Source organism: Neopsephotus bourkii, unplaced genomic scaffold, assembly GCF_033783945.1.
Source record: "Neopsephotus bourkii isolate Nb327-2 ecotype Australia unplaced genomic scaffold, CSIRO-AGI_Nbou_v1 NB_244, whole genome shotgun sequence".
NCBI classification, from domain to species: domain Eukaryota; kingdom Metazoa; phylum Chordata; class Aves; order Psittaciformes; family Psittacidae; genus Neopsephotus; species Neopsephotus bourkii.
The window spans coordinates 519,662-541,551 of record NW_026900754.1 but is presented as its reverse complement, the minus strand read 5'-3'; the positions used below and the strand labels follow the sequence as shown (position 1 = coordinate 541,551).

The window sequence follows — 21,890 nt, the reverse complement described above, 5'->3', positions numbered from 1 at the left end:
TAACTGATACTTTCAAGGAAGAAAACAATTTTAGCTTGACAACAAGCTCCTGTTAGGGAGAACTTTCAGCCTGAATGAATACAGCTTGTCACAAGAATAAGCAGCTGAAAATAGGGGTTTGTAGTTAAATGTCTGGAGCAGCCAAAGCTGCTATCAGTGCTGCTTATAATGCAGTTACTTGAAATACTGCTCTACCAGCCCTTAAGTGGGCTAGGACAAGAAATAACAAGCCTAATGGTTGATTTCAGTGCCTCAGGTGTGTGTGATGCAGAGGAAATAAAATGGCTAAAATCGATGGAAGCTTTAAATTGCAGGCATGGTGCTTTGGTTTCCTGAAATCTGGTGGAAAGTGGCCGTGCTTTGATGAGGTCTTATTTTTCCTGTTAGCCCTGCTCCACCTTGTCTCCTCGTCACGTCGGTGGAATGTCTGGTATGAAGGGAAGCCCTGTTTCATCTTCTTGGTCACATCTTTGATCCGTTAAGTGCATTTTGTGATTTTCCTTTTTTTCTTGTTTTACTCGTGATCCCTTCCTGTGCCTCTTTCTCCTCCTTTCCTTGTTCCTTTCAGTTTTCATCCTCTACTTTCCTCCCACACAGAATGAGATATGTATTGCCTAAAAGAATATTGAGAAGCCATGAGTGGAATTGTCTTCTCTGCTGTACATGCCAGTGCATTTATGGCCTGCTTTGCTTTCCCCAAAAATCCAGTAGCAGCAAGATCTCCAAATGTGGTTTCAACTGAAAATGTACATGAAGAATATGTGACGTTATCAGTGCAAATGAGTTAAAACAGTTGTGACTTCCATTAAATCTCTCTGTGGCCCCCTAAAGAGTCTGTAAAACTGCTTGTTTGGTGTCTGTTTATACATCTACATCTGTATGGGTAGTTGTGGCTGGGGTTTAAGGCTCTCTGGGGAGATAAGGAGCAAGGATGCTACATATATGCTGCAGGGAATGTCAAGACTACTCATAAACAGAGAAGCAGGAGGGCTTTCTTCTCCCTTGTAAAACCTGTAGCTGTGACTGGTATTTGATTTCCCTGCATTAACAAGTATTTTAAGCAAGTTTAAAATCCAGACGTGTCTGGATTATATCAGTTTTCCTTTCCTTTTGCTTAATTTTGTTTTTATTTTGTGATCGATTTTCATTCCTGTTTTCTCCCTGCCCTTCGATGGCTGCCCTCAAGGAGTGACATAAGCCAAGCTAGGTTGAAAAGATACTTCTCTGATATAAGATATAGCTGACTAGACAGATTATAAGGTGGTCATCTTTAAGTAGAAATGGTAAGGTGGTGTCTATAAACAAAATATGGCTCCTGTAAAACTTGCCCATTCTCATGAGGTGAGTGTGGCAAACTGGTTTGGAATTAGGTGTGTGTCTAGCAGTGACCTAAAGCTTTGATGTTCACTTAAAATAGCCCCTTCTAAGTTTAAAAATATCTTGATTAGAGGTGTCTTACCATTATCGATAATTAAGAGCAAGTTAGCAGCCTTGCTTTTATGCTAATCCTTCTAATGTCTTCCTTTAGTATTAAGATTTTGAATGTGCTTGTTCAAAACTCTGTCAGTTTCTGGCAGTTGCATCTATTTGCTGGGAAGAATATAAATGAGAGCAATGATCTTGCAGTGGAGGGGCCTGCCGAAAACAGGCACTTGAAATACCAAAGCTTGTTCTACTGCATACTTAACCTGGTCTTTTAGATGTCCCCGTGCTGGATGTTTGCTTCCCTTGAGAAAGCCTTCAAAGAGAACACAAGAGCAAGTTGACATTTTATACCAAAGCTGAGCCTGCTGCAGCGTGGGATAAATGTGTTGCCAGTAGTCTATGATAGCTCACAGAGCCATGGCAATGAACAGCATCTCAGTGAGCTGCCCCACTCCTTTCTGTAAACTCTAGGTGCCTCCAGTAGTACAGGCACATTGAAAAAGCTGCCTGCTTCTTAGAGAAGTTTGTTTTGATTAACACAGAGTCCATCTGGTACCAGCAAAGTTTATGTTCCTGAAAACTGTGTAGTATTGAGTTTTACTAGGCCACCTACCCTGCTGTCTTCAATTATAAAACCTCCGAGTGCCCTGATGATGTAATAGATTTCAGGATGAGCCATGCTTTTCAGGAAGCTGGGGCTGCCAAATATCTATCTTGGCCTCCACTCGAACTGTGCAAAACAAATCCCAGCATTATTAAGCATTTCTTGGATTTACTGGGTTTTGTCATTCTGATTGCTTCAGGGAATATTCCTGAAAGGCTCTTAAAAGATAGCAAGTAGGTAATTACATGCTGGTTGGCTTTGTGGGAAAGCTGGCACTGTGCAGATGTGGAACCTCTACCCAAGTGGGCTCTTTTCACACTCATTTAGCAGACCTGATGATCTGGATTTCCTCCTCTAATTTTATTATATCATTATGAAAATCTGGAAGACCCACACCTTGAAATATTCACCTACCCTGGAGGTAGCATTTTGCTGCATGGAGCTACCATCAATAGAGCTTTCCTACATACATCCCACACCTGCTGTCGTGGAAATGAGTATGTGTGTGTATTTTGGCATGGGGAGCCACATTACACTGGTTGGGGTGGAGTAGGTGATAGGGAGGGTTTCCAATGAACGGTGGGATGTTTGGAAGCCTAATGTGGTTGGCAAATGCACGGAAATCTGACCTGTAAATGACTTTATACAGGCAGCTTTTTAAAGCAGGTATAAAGCAGTTAAACTTGTAATAGTAATTTCTTTGAGTCTCCCAGCTAAAGACAAAATAAAGAGCATTGGCTGATCTGAAGGTCATGTGAGAAAAGTTCAGTGTAACTTTAGATGGTCTCTTGTCCCAAGGAACAGTGATAGGACAAGAGATAATGGCCTCAAGCTGCACCATGAGAGGTTTAGATCGGATATTAGGAAGAATTTCTTCACAAGCAGGGTGCTCAGGCATTGGAACAGGCCACCATCCCTGGAAGTGTTCAGAACCTGTGCAGATGAGGCCCTCAGTGACATGCTTTAGTGGTGGACTTGGCAGTGCTGGGGTAATGGTTGGACTTGATGATCTTCAAGGTCTTCTCCAACCTAGTTGCTTCTATGATTCTATGTATTTGCAAGCTGCAATTTTACAAGTAAATGCTAGTGCATTTTTAAATGCTGCGTGTCACTGATGTTTAGCAAACTTCCTCATCCAGGTCCCATTTGCAGTTCATTGGGATTTAAATATATAATCTGTGTGTTGTCCTTCAGCAGCACCGGACATGAGACGTTTTAATAATTGCCTTCTCTGAAACAAGTAGTAGCCTCAGTGAGGTACTTTGGAAAACCACATGGTTCTTGTAAAGCTTTGATGCATTGAGCATAACAGGTATGTTTATACCACCCACACAGGTTCATCTGATGGGCAGACAGCTGGATTACCAAGCAGTGGGCCACACTATTCTTTGTGGTTTCCAGATAGACTTCAGGACAGCAGCTTTCTCAAAATGGAAATGCTTTGCTTCTTAACTGAACTACCATGGGAAACCCCCCAGGATTTCTTAACAAGTTGTAAAGTAGCAGAAGCATTTGGGGAAATGATCAGGAAAATCGGGGCTCTCTGATCTCTCTTGCGTCACTGATTCCCAGTTACCCCTTGCTTTCATTTTTGTTTCTTCTTGCTTGCAGCCCATCTGCTCTGTAGCACAGGATGGAGATTTGCAATTGGTGTCAGTGCACAGGTTTGGGTTTTTTTTCCCTGGCTGTGTTATTGCTCCACAACATAAACTGTGAGAGGCCTGTCAGGATTCTCTGAAATGTTTTCAGAAGGCCTCCTCTGCAGTGGCCAGAGCTGCCCTGCAATTCATGTAGCACTTCAAATTGACTTACAGGTAAACTCATGCCTTGAAACTGTGCTTGGTAGCTTGCATGGCGTTATGCTTGCTGCAAGGAAGGTGTGAGATGTGGGTGGCATTTTAGTTACTCACAGATAGACAAAAAAAAGTCAAAATCAAGATGTTTAAAGTGTAAGTATTCTTGCACCGTACTGCCAATGATGAAAGAGCAACTATGGCCTTCCATTTACAAATCATTTTTTGGCTTAGATTTTCTCCGGCCAGGCTTAAGAGGGAACGAAGAGATGGTAATGAGGGTTCCTCTATGCTGGTCTCCCAACCTAGATCAGTGTTTGTAAGTCACTGAAGCACAAACACACTTTCCTGAGCCTCAGCAGACTAAAACAAAGTTTACTGTTCTTGCTGATGGGGTACTACAACAAACAGCATGTTGTCCCCAGCAGTTGTTCCAGCTGGAATATCTTTGATGCAGACTTGCCAAGCAGCAAGGTCTGTGTGTCCCTACCTCCTTATCTGTGCTGCTCCCTCAGCTTGCTGCTTGCCTGATCACAGCTGGCTTTTCTGGAGGGTGGCAAACACATAGCCTGGAGATGATGGACACCTCACGAGTTCTGGGTCACTGGTATGAGGTGATGCAGCTTCTCAAGCATGAAATTGGCAGACTTCTTGACACCTATTAAAAGTGCTCCTCTGTCTCTAATTTAAGTCTTGGGGGAAAAGCTAAACTGTTTTGGCTTTTCCCAGAATAATTCCACCTAAAGCAAATATTTGTAATGGAAAATTTCTGCTCAAAGTGTTGCAGTTAGTTAAAACTACGAGCAAGTGAAAATGGGTTCTTGAAAAGAGTGAGGCAGCGTGATTAATAGAGGGCTTTCCTCCCTCCACCCATTAAAGTATAAACAAAATGCAACCCAACACTTCTGTTCTCACTGCAAAGCGTGAGGGGATTGAGTTTTATAGAAGGTTTCAGTAGGAAACAAAAGACCGGGGTTTCATCCAAATGCTATTAAAGTCACTGACAGTCTTTCCCTTTGGCTTCGGTGGGCTTTGGAGCAAGGCCATGGTGAACACTTGAAGGCCAGCCTGTCCTTTCATGGAGAGAGAAAGCTTAAAGCTTAGCTTCATCTCACTTTTACTTGCTAGAGCCTGATTAAAATCAGTGGGAGCTCAAAAACTTTGCGCTTTGTGGGGTTGAGCCCTTGAAGACTAGTCTGACATTTAAGTCAGATTCCGAGCTTAAATGTCAACATTTGTAAATAGGTAGGCACTAAAGACTGAAAGTCCTCTGGCTTGCTTTGCGGTGTATGGTGTCGTCCCTAAGTTTTAGGTACAACACTTGGGCACTTTTCTCAAGAGCAGTTGTTTTGTGGAGAGCACCCAGATTGTACTTCCTTTTTCTTGTTAAATGTCGCGTCTGTTTCTTGCTGGCTTTGCCCCTGGTGCTTTTGTCTGCAGTGTGCCATGGTGACAAGGCTTGCAGACTTCCTCCACAGAAAATCTGAACAAAAAGCCAGGTATTAAAGACTCTGCAGCACTTCCTAACGCTGCCAAATCCTGTGGGTTTTTTCGAAGACTTGAAGGGTGGAATCAGTCAGATGATAGACTGTCTTGAGGAATTTGGAGAGGAAAGAAGATGTGTTTTATACGCTAGATGTTCACGGGAGAAACGTATGATGATTTCATGCTTGGAAAGGTAACTTCCTTGCAGGTGTGATTCATGCTACAGGTTTTGTAAATCATTTAAATAGAGTATCCTGATACTGATTATATTTTACAGAGAGGAACTCACAAATGTTTTCCTTCTGAATTTATTTGTTTACTTGATATTTATAACTTCTTAAAACTGTATTTTTTTTTCTATAGTTTTCTAGTTCTTATATGCTTAAATTATTCCGGTTGTCTCTCCTGTGTTTCTTTTTGTTTTTCATCACCTTATTAGAATGACAAAGCCTCTGTAAGGTTCAGTAGAAATGGAATTATCATTTAATTAATAGGTACAGCATCATTTGTTATATTAAGAAAGCGCCATAGAGTCTGGCAAGTGCTTCTACTCTATATTAAAATAAATATGTAGTTTTGGCTCCAGACACAATTTAATTTTACTCATTGAGAAACAGGAAGGATTTTTTATGAACACTCCTACAACAATAAGGCACCTGTGTGTTTGTCTCTGTGCAGTTTAATTATCGTAACACCTTGTCAGCAGAGTTGTGATGAAACTTAAGTGTGCTGGATACACTTAAAAAACCCCGCTTAAAATAAGTTCAGATCTGCTAGACAGTTATTCCCATCTCTAGAGACTGAGTTTTGGCATTTTAATAATGGCCTAAAATCTAATTGTTCTCTTTGGGTAACCTTTTAAAAATGTGTCTCGGTGTAATCTTCTGGGAGTCTGAAGACAGCAATCTTAGTGAGACATACATGGAGGTTTTCTGAGGATTATGGAGTTAATTATGATTTTAAAAACCTACAAACCAAACCCAGAGTTTGATGGGAAACTGCAATGTATTATAGTATCTGTCATTTGAAGTGGTCTCAATATTTTACTTGAATCATGAGGAAAGAGCTTTGAAGAGTAAGATTGATGTCACTATTACTGCATCATTAGATTAGGGTAGTTTATCACAATGTGTTAACACAAACACCTTTTTCTCCAGTTTGAAAAATGAGTTGTTGTTTCAACAAATACTTGTTTCCTTATGTTTCAGCTACCTGACTGCAAATAACAACCAGAATTTCTTGTATACCGCTCGGCCTTTTCTGAAGAGAGCTGTTTTGGTGATAAGCTATGTAAGTATGAATGGACTTGACTGTGTATTTCTGCATATGAAGGAATGTTGTGTGGTGGTATCCCAAAAGACTCTGAAAGCTTAGATGGTAGATATTAATACAAAGTTAGCCTTGCAAAACAGTCTAGAAAACTTCAGCTGGGCAGACACAAGAATATTGCTATGCTTCCAGTTCAGGCATTCTTTCAATTTATAGTGGTTGCCCTTACAGCCATGTAATAATGTGCAGGTATTTCCTGCCCTAAATACAGGGGAACTCTGTAGTGCTGGGCTGATTTTTCAGTGGCATGCCATTAGTTTCAGATCTGTTCTTGGTAAAAGTCACAGTAAAACCTCTGCCTGCAAATACCTGCTGCTTGGCATGCTCCAAGGAGGACTTGACATGTCACAGGGGAGAAAACAAGTACCTCCATGGGGGTGTGCTGGATGCGCAATTCCCTGTGCTGCTCTAGGAGCCAGATCCCCTTGCTTGTTCCTTGACAAGTGGTTCCCAGAAAGCTGGAGGAGTGCCAGCCTGCTGAAGTCCTTCCAGGGATTAGGATTATACAGCATGAGAAACTCTGGTGAGCTTGTCCTTACACCTATGCCAGCGTGAGTGAATGATAATAGCTTTTAAGACATCAGCCATGTTTTCCTCTTCTGTATTTAGGTAGAGGTCAATAGCAAAACTCTGCAGTCTGAGCCACAGCAGGGTGATAGATTTGTCCTTCAAAATGCTGCCTTTTTCGTGGGTAGCTGAGATATGTCAGTTGCTGTCAGTAATGCACACACGAAAGGGGGACACACAGCAACGTATTGTGCTATCTGTGCTGAGGGTTGACACGTTTGTCACCCTACATAGGGTGGTAAAATTGAATTTAGCCTAAACCACTGAGCTGACTCACTTGGAGGCAGAGAGAGCATGAAGATCTAGCACAACAAAACACTTGCTGGAGGCCTTAGTTCTTCTTAGTAGCTCTCTGCTAACTAGGATGTTCTTCTTTGAAGGTAATTCTCGTGTTGTACTTCCGCCTCTGGATAATGGGAGGTTCCATGCCGATGTTTTCAGAGCAGGACAATCCAGCTTCATTCTCACCGTATTTCCTGACGAGGTACAATGCCACTAATCAAACAAAAGTTTTCAAAAGTGAAGCTTTGATGTTATTTTTTCTCCTGCACTAAAATGTTTTACAGATGGCAAATGAGAAGACTCATTTTGTTGTCTTAATTACTTTTCCTTATTGCTCTGCCTAGAATAGAAAGTAACCAGCATTATTTGAACCCTGAAGCATACTCCAGGTCCCTTAGATTACATTACAGATGTGGGTTTATTTTTATCCAAAGCCCGAAGAATATAATTAAATTCCCTGAGCATAGGGCCAGGAAGTCCAATGACTAAAGCCTAATCCCAAACCTAAAGCCTAATTTATGAGACTGAAACATAATTGTAAACCTTAAACTGGCTGCTCCTGAGGCATTGGATGCAAGTATTCGGAGTTTCATCTTCACTGTATAAAAAGGGTAGGACCATGCCTGTTAGTGGAGTATAGGTGGCTGATCAGTGAAGGTGGAATGTAGAGTTGTGCAGAGTACTGGAGAGCTCTGACTAAGCATAAAATGAGCTGCTGTGGATTAATTAAAACCAATGAACCTGAAATTTGTGTTAACAGACTTTTTTGTTTTATAACTGTTTTTTTTTAAAGACAGATGCTTAAATTTTGTAAAAAACATGTTTTGTTTTCCTTGCCTGGGACCCAGTGTGCAAGAAGGGGGGCTGATTCCACATTCCTTTGGCTCTGCTGGGCCAGACCAGCAAGGTAGTAGAAGCTGTGACTTAGTTCTTCCCTCCAGATGTAACCCAACCAGTGCTCCAAGAAGGTAGTAGGAAGTTAATTTCCTCTTAAGACAGGGCCATGTGCATAACTGCTTGCTCTGGTTAGCTTCTGAACTGGGGAAAGACACTTTGCAGCTTCTGGAGGGATTTCCTTATGTCTCAAATGAAAATGGGAACAGTCTTCCTCTTTGTCACTTTCTGGCCTTGCTGGCTCACGGAATTGGAACTGAGATGCAGGTTAAGATCAAGCAATCCTTACTGAACATCTGCTGCAGAATTGGACTGGATCTCATTTGGAGACCTTTAAGATAATGTGACAACAGCTCCTATTACCATCAAGGCTGAAAGGGCCTCTAGGAAGCACATTGTCTGATTTGGAACGCTCTGATCTGTTCACAGCATTTCTGATGGAGTCGTTATTACCAGACTCTGTGCAGCATAACTGAAGGATTTGCTGCTGTCCCTTTTTGATACGTTTATGCTGAGATGCGGGTCATCAAGTCATAAATGATCATGGCCTGATTCCAATTACGTATGCTGAGCTGCAAATGACTTTCGTGTGTTTGCTCTTTACATCTTGTAATGACAGGGGAAGGTTTTTTAAACCCAAAAGCTAAGTCATTCCTGGGCTATAAAACAGTGTCTATTTTTACCATCAGCACTGTGGATTTCATTAACAGCCTTATGAAACTCAAGTGAGAGTGCTGCTGGCTAAGGTCCTTCCTGGTTCCAGAAGCAGACCTAGCTTCACCTGCCATCCATCAACACCTACCTGCTCCAGACCTAATTAAGGAAACCCTTGCAATAAACCCCACTATTATTGTTCTGCAGGGATTCTAAACCCCTGTAGTTATCCCAGCTCTTCTGCTGAGTTTGATCTTAATCCTTACTTTAGCCAATTTACCCAGAAGCCTGTATCTTCCACCCAGACATCATTTCAGCAAGCCCAGATGGCAGCCATTATGTGGCTTTCTAATATGCAGAGTTAAATTTAGCTGGTCAGTTCCACTGCTGCTAATCTAGCACTAGCCTCCCATAGCTGACTTTGAGGCACAGGTCTTCGCAACAGAACCTGAAAAGTGAGTTTGTTGCTGAGTCCTTGTCAGCAGTCAGGAGGTGGGACTGGCAAAGCTGCAACATGGCCCAAAGTTCATGCAGGAGAAAGGGCAAGAGGCAGGAGTAAGGACAAGCAAGAATGTGTCTCCTGGATGGACACCCACAGACACAAGCTACCTGCAGCACAGGTCCGATGTGCATAAAGGAGACAGGGCTGAGGTGAAATGGGGTGCCAGGTGTGGGACTAGGTGGTGCTCATCAGGGCCTTGACAATGTGTTCCCACAGTTCAGTACCTGGCACCTTCCCTGCCATGAATCTTGTTCCTCAGCTTTTGTGGTAGTCCCTGTCCTCACAGTTTGCGCACTGTATGATCTAGACAGAAACTTGGTTCTGAGCTTCTGCTGGCCTTAACCCTAGTCTCCTGGCATGAATCTTCATCTTAGATGTGAAATATCTGCAAAATATATCTGTGAATTCTCCTCTGCAATTCGTATTTCTCTGAACTCAGATTTTAAGCTGACCACTAATCTGAGCTTGCAACCAAAAAAACCTCAGAGAGGTCAAAACCTGGTTATCCTGATCCCATGTACCACTGTAAGCCTGCAGGGTCCACCTGCCAGCACATTAGGCTTGCTCAGCAATACCTTTTTTCCTGAATGAGACCCTAAGCCTTCATTTTGAAATGGTCACTGACCTACTGACAGCCTCAGAGCTAGCTGTAGGCCCAGCTGTGCTGCTGGCAGTGCTCTTCATGTTAGACATGTGGGATCACCTACAAACAAGAACTTGGAGGTGAGAGCTGTTCTTTTGTTGTTGTATCTTGCCAGTCTCATGGAGCTGTGGGAAGGCTAGTTAGTCAATATGGATGACACCCTAGGACAAGTTTTTGGACAGGTGGGGTGGCAAACTTTTGGTGAATGGGACAGTGGTCAATCCTTCAAGGTAGCCAGAGCTGGTGACTGCGTCTGAATGGACAGGCTGTTATGCGTACACTGACCATAGCCCTTATCTTGGCAAACCTCTTCCTTCCTCATCTCCTCTTTCAGAGTCAAACTGTAACTCTCATCTGAGACTTCATCTGATCGTGGTCAGAGCTGAAGCTGTTGCTGCAGAAATGACACAGTGCCAGTTGTCATGAGTGCAGAACTGGGATGTCAGATGGAGACAGCAAGTCTGAGTGGTGTAGGCCTGGTTTCCAGGAAGATCTGTGTATCTGGCCAGTTGGAAGGCTAGCCAGGGCTGGTGTTCAGCTTAGGTGCAAGGAAGAGGGAGGCTGAAGAGACAAGATTAGCTTTAAAGCATCATATTTCCACCCTGTGGAAACAAAAAACGCTGTTAGCTGGATGAGTTGCTTGAGGGTATATCTGGAGTCAGTGTGACTTTCTGGCCCCAGTGTTAGAGGTGATGTTAGGTTAGGGTCTGTGACATCAAGGTTTGAGGATATTCAACATCCAAGTAAGTGCTGGTCTGTGTGGTTGGTTGCCCAGCTGCTGGATCTCTGGTCAGATCGGAGCGTCTGTAGATATGGTCCAGCCTCAGAGAAGCTGCTAAGCAATGTATGTTCCTCAGCTGCAGACACCTACAGCAGCAGCATATGAAGAGTTGGTGTGGGAAGCTTTTAATGAGATTTTGAAGGCAGTAATTTTGTCACAGCACTGAATTTAAAGCCAGGATGTTATTTGCAACTTGGGTTAAATTGGGAGGAAGGGAGTGGAAGAGCTAAGTTTGGTGTCAACACCAGAAGGAGGAAGCCCCATGAAACTAAAAGAAAGGCCAGTGTTGGGTGGTGATCTTAAGGGGGTTGGTTACTAACAGTTTAGCTATGGCTGAAACAAAGATTAGTGCTTGGGCAGCAGGCAAGTTGTTTTGTAACTCTTTGAAGATCCTGCAGGGCACAAATGGGAGTCTCTATTTGCAAGCAGTTGTTCCTATTTGTACTAAGCTGGAAATGTGGTCATTCTGCATGTCTTGCCAGGGTAAATGTTTTGGTTTTTCAACAGAGTTGAAAGCTATTGTAAGACTTGGCCAACTCTCTGGGGCTAGGAGGAAGGCTGATGACAACAAGTGGAATAAAAAAGAAGATCAGTAGTTTGGAATGTGTGGCAGTATTTGTGAAATGTATAAACTTAGAGCTGGAGTTGGGTCTTGGCTGACATAGAAGGAACCCAAAAGAGTATTGTTAACTGTCACAAGATCTCTGTGTGAGCCAGTGAGCTATACAGGCATGGTTTGTCCCGAGGCTGGCAAAGATTATTGTAGCTAAGATTAGGGGTAGCTGTATGTTATAGGTTTGGAAAAGTATCTGAGGTCAGACTTTTCCAGCCCTTATGATTCTTGTAGTGTAATCTGTGCATCCGTGGTTGTGTGGAGGTGGGGAGCATATAGAAATAAATGTTTATCAAATGAATTTAAGAGGAGACATTCAAAGCAAGCTAAGGAGGTGGCTTGCAACAGGTAGTTGAGCTGGGGAGCTCCTTCCTGCAGGATCCTGTGGGTGTACTGAAAGTTTATGCAGGCTCGAGGAGAGATTTGCCAAGTTAAAAAAAGAAATTCAGGCTACTAAATATGCAGAAACCACATCCAGCTCGGGGATATCATGATAACTAGAGACTGGAAAAAATTATCATGTTCTTATATGCTTTGATGCCATTAATTTTTGGTCACTGCTGGAGAGAGGATCCTGGTCTTGGCAGACCATTGGTGTGGCCTAGTCTGTCCTTAGAACATGGCTGTGTGTTCTGTAAAACATCCTCAATCTTGGACAAACGTATACATTGAAGATTCATTTAACCATTGGAAAATGAAATAAGCTGAAAGTCTTTAACAAGTTCAGTATGTTCACTAAATTACTGTTCTTAAAATTACAAGTAATATTCCCAAATAACTTAAAACTTAGTAACATGAATGAAAGCCACATTTCCATGTCCTTCAGCGTGTTGCTTGGCAAGAGTGATCTGAGAAGATGAAATCTGTCCATCATCCCAGTTCTCAGTGTAGGCAGAAATTAGTGGTGGGAATCTTGCTATATATAAGCCCTGCCATTAAAACCTGTCCATACAGGCTATTTTACACTGCAGAAAGGATGTAGCTTCTCCAATGACCTACCTTAAAGAATGCGTATTTCCGGTCATTGTGACTCGCCATCTCAAAATCTGCTGTGGGTAAGCTGTTGCAGTAGAAAAACCAACCCCAACACTCTGTTAAAACATTCTTGCTTGTATTAGATGAAAGTGGAGGAAGAATGCAATTAGAAAGGTTTGGAGCACTACCCAGCTTTAGCTGAACAGTGTACTGAAGTGTAGCTTGAGTGTTAGCAGGGCGTTGAGTGGTGGGCTGTCATGCTTCAGATGTTTTGCACAATGTTTCCTTCTTACACCATTCTTGAAGGGAAAGAAGTAGGAGGCCTCAAGATAAACAGATTGTATTACTAACACCATGGTGATACAAGGGAAAAGGCCATTGTACAGCATGTCTCAAGGTGTGTGGAACAGATTAAATCCTGCCAGTAATTTCAAACTAAGAAAGTATAGTTGTGTTTTGTTTTTTTAAGACTGTATTTTTGTGAGTCAAGTTTGATGAATTTCTGCTGGTATTTGCCTTGTGACCTCTGTTGGCTATGGCTCTGGGCATGAAGAAGGATAAATTGTGGTGTTGCATTAAATAGTTAATGCATTTCTACTAAGACTGCCTTGAGATAACATTGTCCTGTGGTTGAACTGCTCTCTCTGTAAGCTGGTTTTCCATATTATTTTGCTGTTTCAATAAAGTAAATAAGAACTCACTGCTGTATAAAGCTGAAGAAATGCTTATACATAAAAACTGGCAAATGTTCCTTTTCAGATAGATTTGTGACTATTTCCTGAGCAGTGTATTTAATCATCCCAGTTGCACCTGTGAAGGGAATGAGTTACTGAGAGGCATACAGCAGACCTCTGTTGGAGAACTGGGTGTGTGTGCCAGCCAGTTCTGACAAGGCAATAGAAGTGCAGCAACTACTCTGATGGAGGTTTTTCATTGACCTTAAGCTAGGAACTGGTATTGAAACAGACCCCTGTGACAGATCAGTTCTTAATTAGTAACCAGACTCGCATGGGCTTCCTGAGTGGGAAAGTTCTGCCTGTTTTGTCAGTGCTTTCTATCTTTTGCCTAAAGCTACTTCAGCCCTATGTGAAGTGGTGAATGCTCCATCCCTGGCAGTGGTCAAGGCCAGGATGGACAGAGCTTTGGGCAACCTGGTCTAGTGTGAGGTGTCCCTGCCCATGACAGGGGGATTGGAACTAGATGAGCTTAAGGTTCTTTCCAACCCAAACCATTCTATGATTCTATGTAATCTCTGCAGGGACCAAGCATTCAGGGCTCGCTTCTAGACAAAAGGGAGAACAACATGTGTCAGTAAGAACTGATGTCCTGCCCACCCAGGGGCCAGATAGACCCTGTTTTAAGTGTAAGATATATTCTTTATTCCAAGGGGGCTGGAGGGAAGCCTGTCTGGAAGATGGTGCTACAAAGCAAAGGCCATCCTACAGTTCCCAAAGAAACCTGCTTTCCCAGAACCATGTGAAAGATTTCAGCATCCCTCTAAGTTAAGTTTTCCTGGTTCAATGAAGAAACCCAGGTAGGTGGTGCTGCTCTAGAACTCAGCGTAACAGGCATTTTTAATGGCTCATGGCACTTGCTACAAGCACCGGTTACAAAACAAGCCTCCTCTGCCAAAAGTGGAGGGGGTGCAGCCAAAGCAGAGGTTGTTGCCTCACATAAACAATGCATTTTGCTTTTCAAAGCACTTTCAGACAGGAGGGATAGACCATGGGCAGCCTCTGAGGCCAAGCAGTGTGCCCAGGCCATCCTTTTGGCTCCTGTAATGCCCTGGGGTACAATGGACCACTTCCAGAAATGTTATCGCAGCAGGTTTATGAAGTCTGGGTTTCAATTTCCTGAGGATCAGCCACCAGTGTCTCAGCAGCTGTCCAGAGGACCCTCCACCCCATGCTACCTTAGTGAGCCTCTTCTGAAGCAGTTGTCACCTGTGGCTGGGGGTTTTGACTGAGTGGCTTCTGGAGAGATGCTGCTGTTGGCAATGAGCTGAGGATTGCTTTTGATCACAAGGCATGCTCTCACCCACAGCACACATGGGCCTGTGGAGGGAAAACAGTACAAGATCAATCCCAGGTTTTCCAGCATTTAGGCTCTGAAAGCAGGCTTGGGTTTCACTGGAAATTCACAGGGTCTTTGAAAGTCTTTACTCTTCAAGAATTTGATATTTCTCAGATTCTTAGCCACAGAGTTGAAACAACTGAGAGCAAATTGTTCATCAGATCAAAGCTCTTCAGTCTCTGAAGCTACAGAGGACAACGTAGTCTGCCTTCTCGCTGTGCTCCTGGTGCACACAAACCCACCTTCCAGAGAAGTTACCTTGCTATTTATCAAGCTGTACCTGTCTGTTTATTGATATCTTTGTCTTTCCAACTCCTATCCTCTATTGACTAGCAGCTTTTTTCCTCTAGATGCAAAAGTTTCGATGAAAGGGCATACAGAGGCACTTTTCCTGGCTACAAGTCTTTTCTACCTAGGTGATACTTACACTTGGATGTTAAATCTGAATATGTCTGTCTGTTGCTTGTTTGTGTAGTCTTACTCCACTGTCACTGAATGTGCTGGATAGAGAGTGTTATTTTAATTCTAAGGCTATGAAAAGAAAATGTTTAGGCTGACAATATACAGAGCAGGAAAACAAACTCATGTGGGAAGGTATGACTGGACTGACAGTTCCCCAAGGGAAGAACAAATATACACAGTTTCAAGACAATATCCTGAAATACCACCACCTGCTTATAACTGCAGCCACATTTGTCCTAGGAGGACATTATTGTGAAGAGGCTCATCAAACACAATTGGTTTTAGGGCTTTGTAGAGGATGAAGAGAGGCTTAAGCTGACACTAGTTCATCTCTTAATGCAAGCTAGAAGCTCTTTTCCCTAATAAAGGAGCTCTTCTCACCCTTACAGTGAACTGAAACTTCCAGGAGTCTCTGCAGTGTGCATGTCTTCACAGAGGAGCAATAACAAGGCTGTGACTTCTGAAACAGCAATGACTATCTTCCTGCTTCTGTCTCAGATTCCCCCCCTTTGTCATACACCCCCATCTTCTCCCAAATACCCATTAAGTGAACTGTTATCGCCTGTCTGCTAGATTGGTCCATTTTTTTTCCCAACCAGGAGAATATTTTGCCTTTATCTTACTAGAATCCCCAGTGCAGGAAAATCTTCCACTTGCAGGTGGATACCCTGCTCGGTCTTTGGTGGAAAGGCTGTTGGTTGGGAATGCGATGGGTTGTCTCAGAACTGGGTAGGTGGTAGGCTGCACCACTGCATGCACCTAGAAAGAAGAGGGCCACTGGCCCCCGCTTTTCCATGCAGCTTCAGTGGGGCATGATCTGAGTCTTGTGGTCACTTGTGCGGCATAGTTTAGGAAGAAATCTATAACCTCAGTCCCTTAAAGCTGGGGGGGAAAAACCTTAAAATGCTGCAACATCAGAAAGTAAATGAAACTCCTTATAAATGGCTATAAATATTGTACTTATTTTAGCTAGTCTCACAGTCCTCCTGTGATCTGGTGGCCTGAGTTTGGCAGAGCTGAGACTAGGGCTTTTCCAAGCTTGTTAGTCTCTATTACAGCAAAGGGTAACAGGCAATCCCTCCAGTATTTTTCTGTTGTATTGTTGATGGCTTTTAAATAGTATCCTTTACTTTCATTTTTGCAGCAGAAGCAATCAGTTCAGAGTTGTTTTCTGCAACAGGTTCTATATATGAGTCATCTTGTATTTATCTCAAACAAAACACACACGGTACATTTAAACTAAAAAATGCAAAACTAAACAAACTGAATTGCCATGACAACACCTGCTACCTACAGGAGGAGCTGTGTTTTTCCGAACATGCCAGAGATACTGAGAAGTGAAAAGAAACACTTGATACCCACTGAAACTTGCCTTTCCGTGTTCAGTTTGCAAATTAAGAAGAATGACTCTGCTGTAATGCAAATGCCTAGGGAAAAACTGATTGCCAATTAAGAGGCAGATTCTTCCAGTCACCTCACCAGTAACACTCTGATTTGTCTGGGATTAACTGATAGACTGGGAGATGCTACAGGCAAGGATTTTTCTCCCTTGGAATTTCATCAGGCAGGAACAGCAGCATAGAGAAGATCATTCATTGAAAATGTAATTCACTTAGTCAACTAATTAAAAGAAAATACTTTTGTTGCCATTTGCAGGTAGGCTGCTGAAATGCAATTAGCTCCTGGAATGATTCCAGGAATCTTTGAGTTTTCAGGATCTGCAGATTATTTCCTTGAGGTGTCAGCTTTGGTGAGAGGGTTCTTCTAAAGTTTCATCTGCGTTTAGCTTTATCCCTGGTTAGCCTTGTGATATGAGAGCCACACTGATGTAGAGGAATACCATGTGCTTTTGAGCGCTGTAAGCAAAAAGCAGCACTGAATTGACAGTAACTATTATTAGCTTCCTGTTATTTTCTGTTCCTAGTATCTAGAATAGCAATAGTTTGTGCTTTATTTTTATACAGCCATCCATCACATTCAAGGACAGGTTACCAATCCTGAAAGCATATCTAAACTTTTGCTTGGATCAGAGCTTGCTCAAGAATGTTTTGCAGCTTACGAACGCCTTCTAAAATCAGGCAGCACCTTCCCTGCATCTTGCTTCTCTGCCTGCTGATGGCACAGGCACATTCAGTTAGGGTGTTCAGGCTTGAAAATGAGACACATGGCCAAAGGGATCTCCAGCAGAGTGTTTGGAGAGGCCAACCAGTTGACCTTACATAGATGGTTAATGACTGTCACAGGCTTTAATGTAGCTCAGTGCTGGTGACAGAATGTGTTTAAGAGACCAGTTATTGCTGTGATGGAACAGAGCAATTGCCCATCTCGTCTGAGACCTGCCTCTGGCAGCAAGTTGTGTGCATGGCTCCCAAGGAAGATGGAAACCCCACAAGCACATGGAAAGAGAGACTTGTTTACAGACTTCTGCTGATGAATGTGTGTCCTGGAGCATGTCTTCTCATCTTCAACAGCAGTTTGTCCTAACTTTCCATCAGAAATGCATGTATAACAGACACTAATCTGGCTAGTTCCTTTTAAAATTTGTTAAACTGACTCAATTTGTTATGGAAACAAACTGGGTTTAGTTATTCTGTGCTGCATAATGATTTAGCAGCTCCTGCCTTATCAATGAAGATGCAGAAAAGCAACTAGAATGTTTTTAACTGCAATGCTGCGGTTTGCAAAGATCCCAAATGTCGTCTCATTCCTTCCTACCCAACATCCCAGTCTGAGTAAGCAGGGGAGGGTTTCTGGTGTGTTGTGGTTTGCATACAGACTTTCATGCGTATTGTGATGCTTACTGAGAATGTTAATATGCCAGGGCATAAAAGGGCACTCCCTCCAAAAACTGGGCTCTCCTAAGACATCAAGAGCAAAACTAACTCAATACTTGTGAAAATCCTGTCTAATGTTCACTCTTTTAACAGCATCATATGCCACGACACAGACTCACATAAACAGACATGCTTTTTCTTTTAGAAAGAGATCTCAGCTTGGCTTTTAAGTAAGTATCTGTAAATAAATGCTGAAAATCTTTTCTGAGCTGACGTATTGAGGCTGATACAGAAATCTTTTTTTTTTATTGAGGCCAAGCAGAGGTGGGGCCAGGCCACATGTAACATCAAGGAGTGAGCACCTTGGGGTGATTGAGTTCCATCAGACTTTGCATTGCTCTGTTCCTCTGTAATGCAGGCCAGAAAATACGGGCTTTATTATTAGAAAAGGCATATCTGTTTCTTGAGAAATACTGAACGATCAAAATTGTAAGAAAAGTTTGAGTAAAATCAGATTATGTTTTTGAGGAATGCTTTCTCATATAGAAACTGGCTTTTTAGTCGCTACCTCTGTTAGAAGATGGATTTTCTCTTTTCCCCTTGTTTATTACCTTGGGATGGGGAAGGGGAGGAAAATGGGGGGATGGAAGAGAAATGTATCAAATATATGAAAACCTTCAAAATGTGGAAGTATTCCATTTTCCATCAGAACTGGGAGCTTAGACAGATTTGTGGGGAAATGAGAATGTGCCTTGTCCACTGTTTACAATGAAATGTTATTCCAGCTCTGTAAGCCCCCCTGCTTTTGGGTCACTGTGCTGCCGGAGATGTTTGGAGGTTTGGATGAGAAGAGAAACTGATATCCTAACAGTTTGTGATTATTTAAAACTGTTTTCAGAAAAATTTAGGCCTGTTTCCTCCCTGTGTCTTGGGCCAACATCCATCTAGGAAGTTCCTGCCTGCTTGGAGTCACATGTAGTTTCAGTGTCTTACCCCTTCTGCCACAAATACAGTATTAATAAGTGGAAGGAGCTGCATTTTAACCCCAAAGAAGCATGTTAGTAAATGGCAAGTGAAACAATCCTCTGTCTACATGGGTTGACGTCTCATTGTTATCATTTTAATAAATCTGCTAAGGTACCATGGCAACTGGGTGTGAAAACAACAGTCAGGGCAGTCTCAGATGGAAGAAATCTTATGCAGGAGAGAATATAACTTAATTTATTGAGTATTTGCTGTTATTGCTGCTGTGTACGATGTGGCTTTTTCCATTTGCAAACCAAGGAAGGGTTTGTCTGTTCCAAGGCTGCCATAACTTTGCTTGTTTGACTTCACAGTTGCTGAAATAATTTCCAGCCTATTGCATACAAAAGTATATGAACTGCTTTATATGTGGCGTGAAGCAGATGTGCTTTTGGGCAAGTAGATGCCAAGCAGCAAAAAGCTGGAGGGGAGAGGGGATGCTGGTTTGATTTGTTGTTTTTTTTTTGTTTCTAATTTTCTTTTGTGTCTTGTTTTCTTTAGCCCAGTTGCACACATGCTATTCTCGTTCGGTCTTCTGAAAGCCCTGCATACTTCCCAGAGGGCAGTATGCTCCCCATTTCTATTCCCCGTTAATTTCCTCTCTATTGAGGATACTAATTGATGGAGATTACAACAATTTCAAAGGCTCCCTACTTCTCCATGATTTCTGTGGCACATCTCAGGCCCTACTAAGTGCTGGTGGGATCAGCCAAGAATCGCCTTGTGCCTCCTTTAGTCTGTGTTTTCTCTCTGTGCTGGAATGGAAAGACAGAGAGGTCTTGACTTTAATTCTGAATATTATGCACATAGGAAAAATCCTAAATTATAAGCCAAACCTAGCTAGAGGGATGTTTTGTATTGCAGGAGTGATGCAGTGAAGTGTTTAACAGGTCAATGTACGTATGTGCCTGCCCAATTATTCATTTATCGTTAAAGCAGGGAGAAAATCAGTTCAAAAATCTAACATTCATGGGAGATAAAGATCTGTTAGTTTTCTAAAGGTTAGTGCACAGAAACCATGTAAATATTATTGATCTTATGTTATTTCTTTAACTGACCTGTTGAAGTGCCCCTCACCTATGTTAGCATCTCTTTGTTGATAGAGAGGTACTGTATTGCCTGTGTGTGTACAGGTTTTTTAGCTTGTTTGGTTGTTGTTGGTTTTTTTTTTTCCCTTTTTCCATATAGATTATGGTAATGACCAAAGGAAAATGTTTCATGTGTTAGCAGTTATTCCATATATTACATTACTTATATTCTTTTGCAGGTTTCTGACTTACTCCTACCTTCTGGCCTTCAATGCGTGGCTTCTGCTGGCACCCATCACCCTCTGCTATGACTGGCAGGTCGGCAGCATCCCTTTGATCGAGTCAATCTGGGATGCAAGGAACTTAGCCACCGTGTTCCTGGTACTGGTGATGACCTTACTCAGCCTACATTGCATAGCTGCATTCAAGGTAACACCAAAAAGTCATGCAATAGAGTGTTTCATTTAAAATATTCTGTTTCCTAACCTTCATATGAAATGGTCAGTAAGCACAAGTTTTCCTCTCAAATGCACTGGACTGAGGTTAAAAAAACCCTACTACATAACTAATGCAGGCAAGCTTCAAAGATGAAAATGTCCCCCTCGTTGAATGTCTCAGTCTCTGGTGTGATTTGAGGGCAAAACTTGTCCTAGAGTCCTGCATTCAATTACTGTTAAGGGTCCAAACCCACTGAAGTTAAGTGTCTCTGCCTCTGTCATAGTCATTAGGCTCTTTGTCGCTTGCTTCAAACAGGACTGGGAACTGTCATCTGCAGAGCCATTTAAAATAAAATCAATTACAGTATTCATACCTTTATTGTGCTTCTAAAAGCTAAATGTGGGATACGTCTTGATGAGAAGATTTCTCATCAGTGGAGTAATGGAATGTGGGAGATCTGAAATGATCTGGAAGTTGTTACTTAGTGTAAATAATATAGCTGGTAAGCCGTACTTTGCAATTCAACATTTCAGATCCACCATTAATGGATATGACAGTGAGATTGTACTAGACTTGTCAGAGATCAGACATGCGCTTACATGGAATGGGTTTTTTTTGTGGATCATAGGTAATTACAAGCTTTCCTCCAACAGTGTTGGAAGGAAAGTGCTGGTAATTATTTTTGAAATAGCACAAAAGTTTTTCTTCCTTAAATATATGCATCTTTGAAAAGCATAGGAGGGGAATGTTAGGTTTTTAATACTTACGTTATGCTAAAATGTTCAGGTCATGTACGTACTTCAGTTTACCCTGCCAGTCTTCCCTCTGTTCCTGATAAGAGAAAATGAACCAAATGGTTTGAGACTGCAGAGTCATTAATTTAGATTATACATTGACAGATGCTCTATGGCAAAAATGGGAAAATACCCTATTACATATTCATTAGTTCTACCTGCAGGTTGTACACCATCTTGTATTCCTCCTGCTTTTATTACTCACTGCTAGAGATATTCAGAAGTGTTTGTATTAGACCTAATCCTGTTCCCATGGAAGTTAATGATAAAATTCTCATTAGCACAGTACTGAACACTTCTAAAAAATCTTATCCCATTTTCTTTGACGTTTTGGTTGCTATCAGTGAGATTAATGTTGTTGGTTTGCTGGGGGGAAAGAAAATCTTCCAGGATTATGCAAAGACATTTGATATTATTTTATTTTGGGTGAAACCATAATCCAGAAGGATTCCTTTGGGTAACTGAAGTATTTGTCTTCTGTTGAACTGCAAAACAAAATATTTCAAGGCACTTTGTGCATTAAGTGACTGGATTTTGTAATATTTTTATTCCTTCTGGCCTTTTTCTTAAAGGCAAAACAATTCAGTGTGTATTTATGAATACCACTGTTTGATTTGAAATGGCAATTTCTATTTTTGTGTGTGTGTGTGTGAAATAACTTCACTGCTTTGCTCTTAACCACTGTTAATGTAGCATTGAACAACGTGAGCTTCACTCTTCAGGCGTTTAGTTGCTGGGTGTTTTGAAATTC

The 21,890-nt window shown here is 42.0% G+C and overlaps 1 protein-coding gene across 1 annotated transcript in view; it reads left to right on the top strand.

Moving 5' to 3' along the window:
- TMTC1 (transmembrane O-mannosyltransferase targeting cadherins 1) overlaps nt 1-21,890 on the top strand; it is a 139,956-nt gene that overhangs the window by 49,786 nt on the left and 68,280 nt on the right. The window contains exons 6-8 of the mRNA XM_061345846.1: nt 6,516-6,597; nt 7,584-7,687; nt 20,147-20,336. Coding sequence (XP_061201830.1) covers nt 6,516-6,597; nt 7,584-7,687; nt 20,147-20,336 — 376 coding nt within the window. The remainder of the gene's footprint in view (nt 1-6,515; nt 6,598-7,583; nt 7,688-20,146; nt 20,337-21,890) is intronic.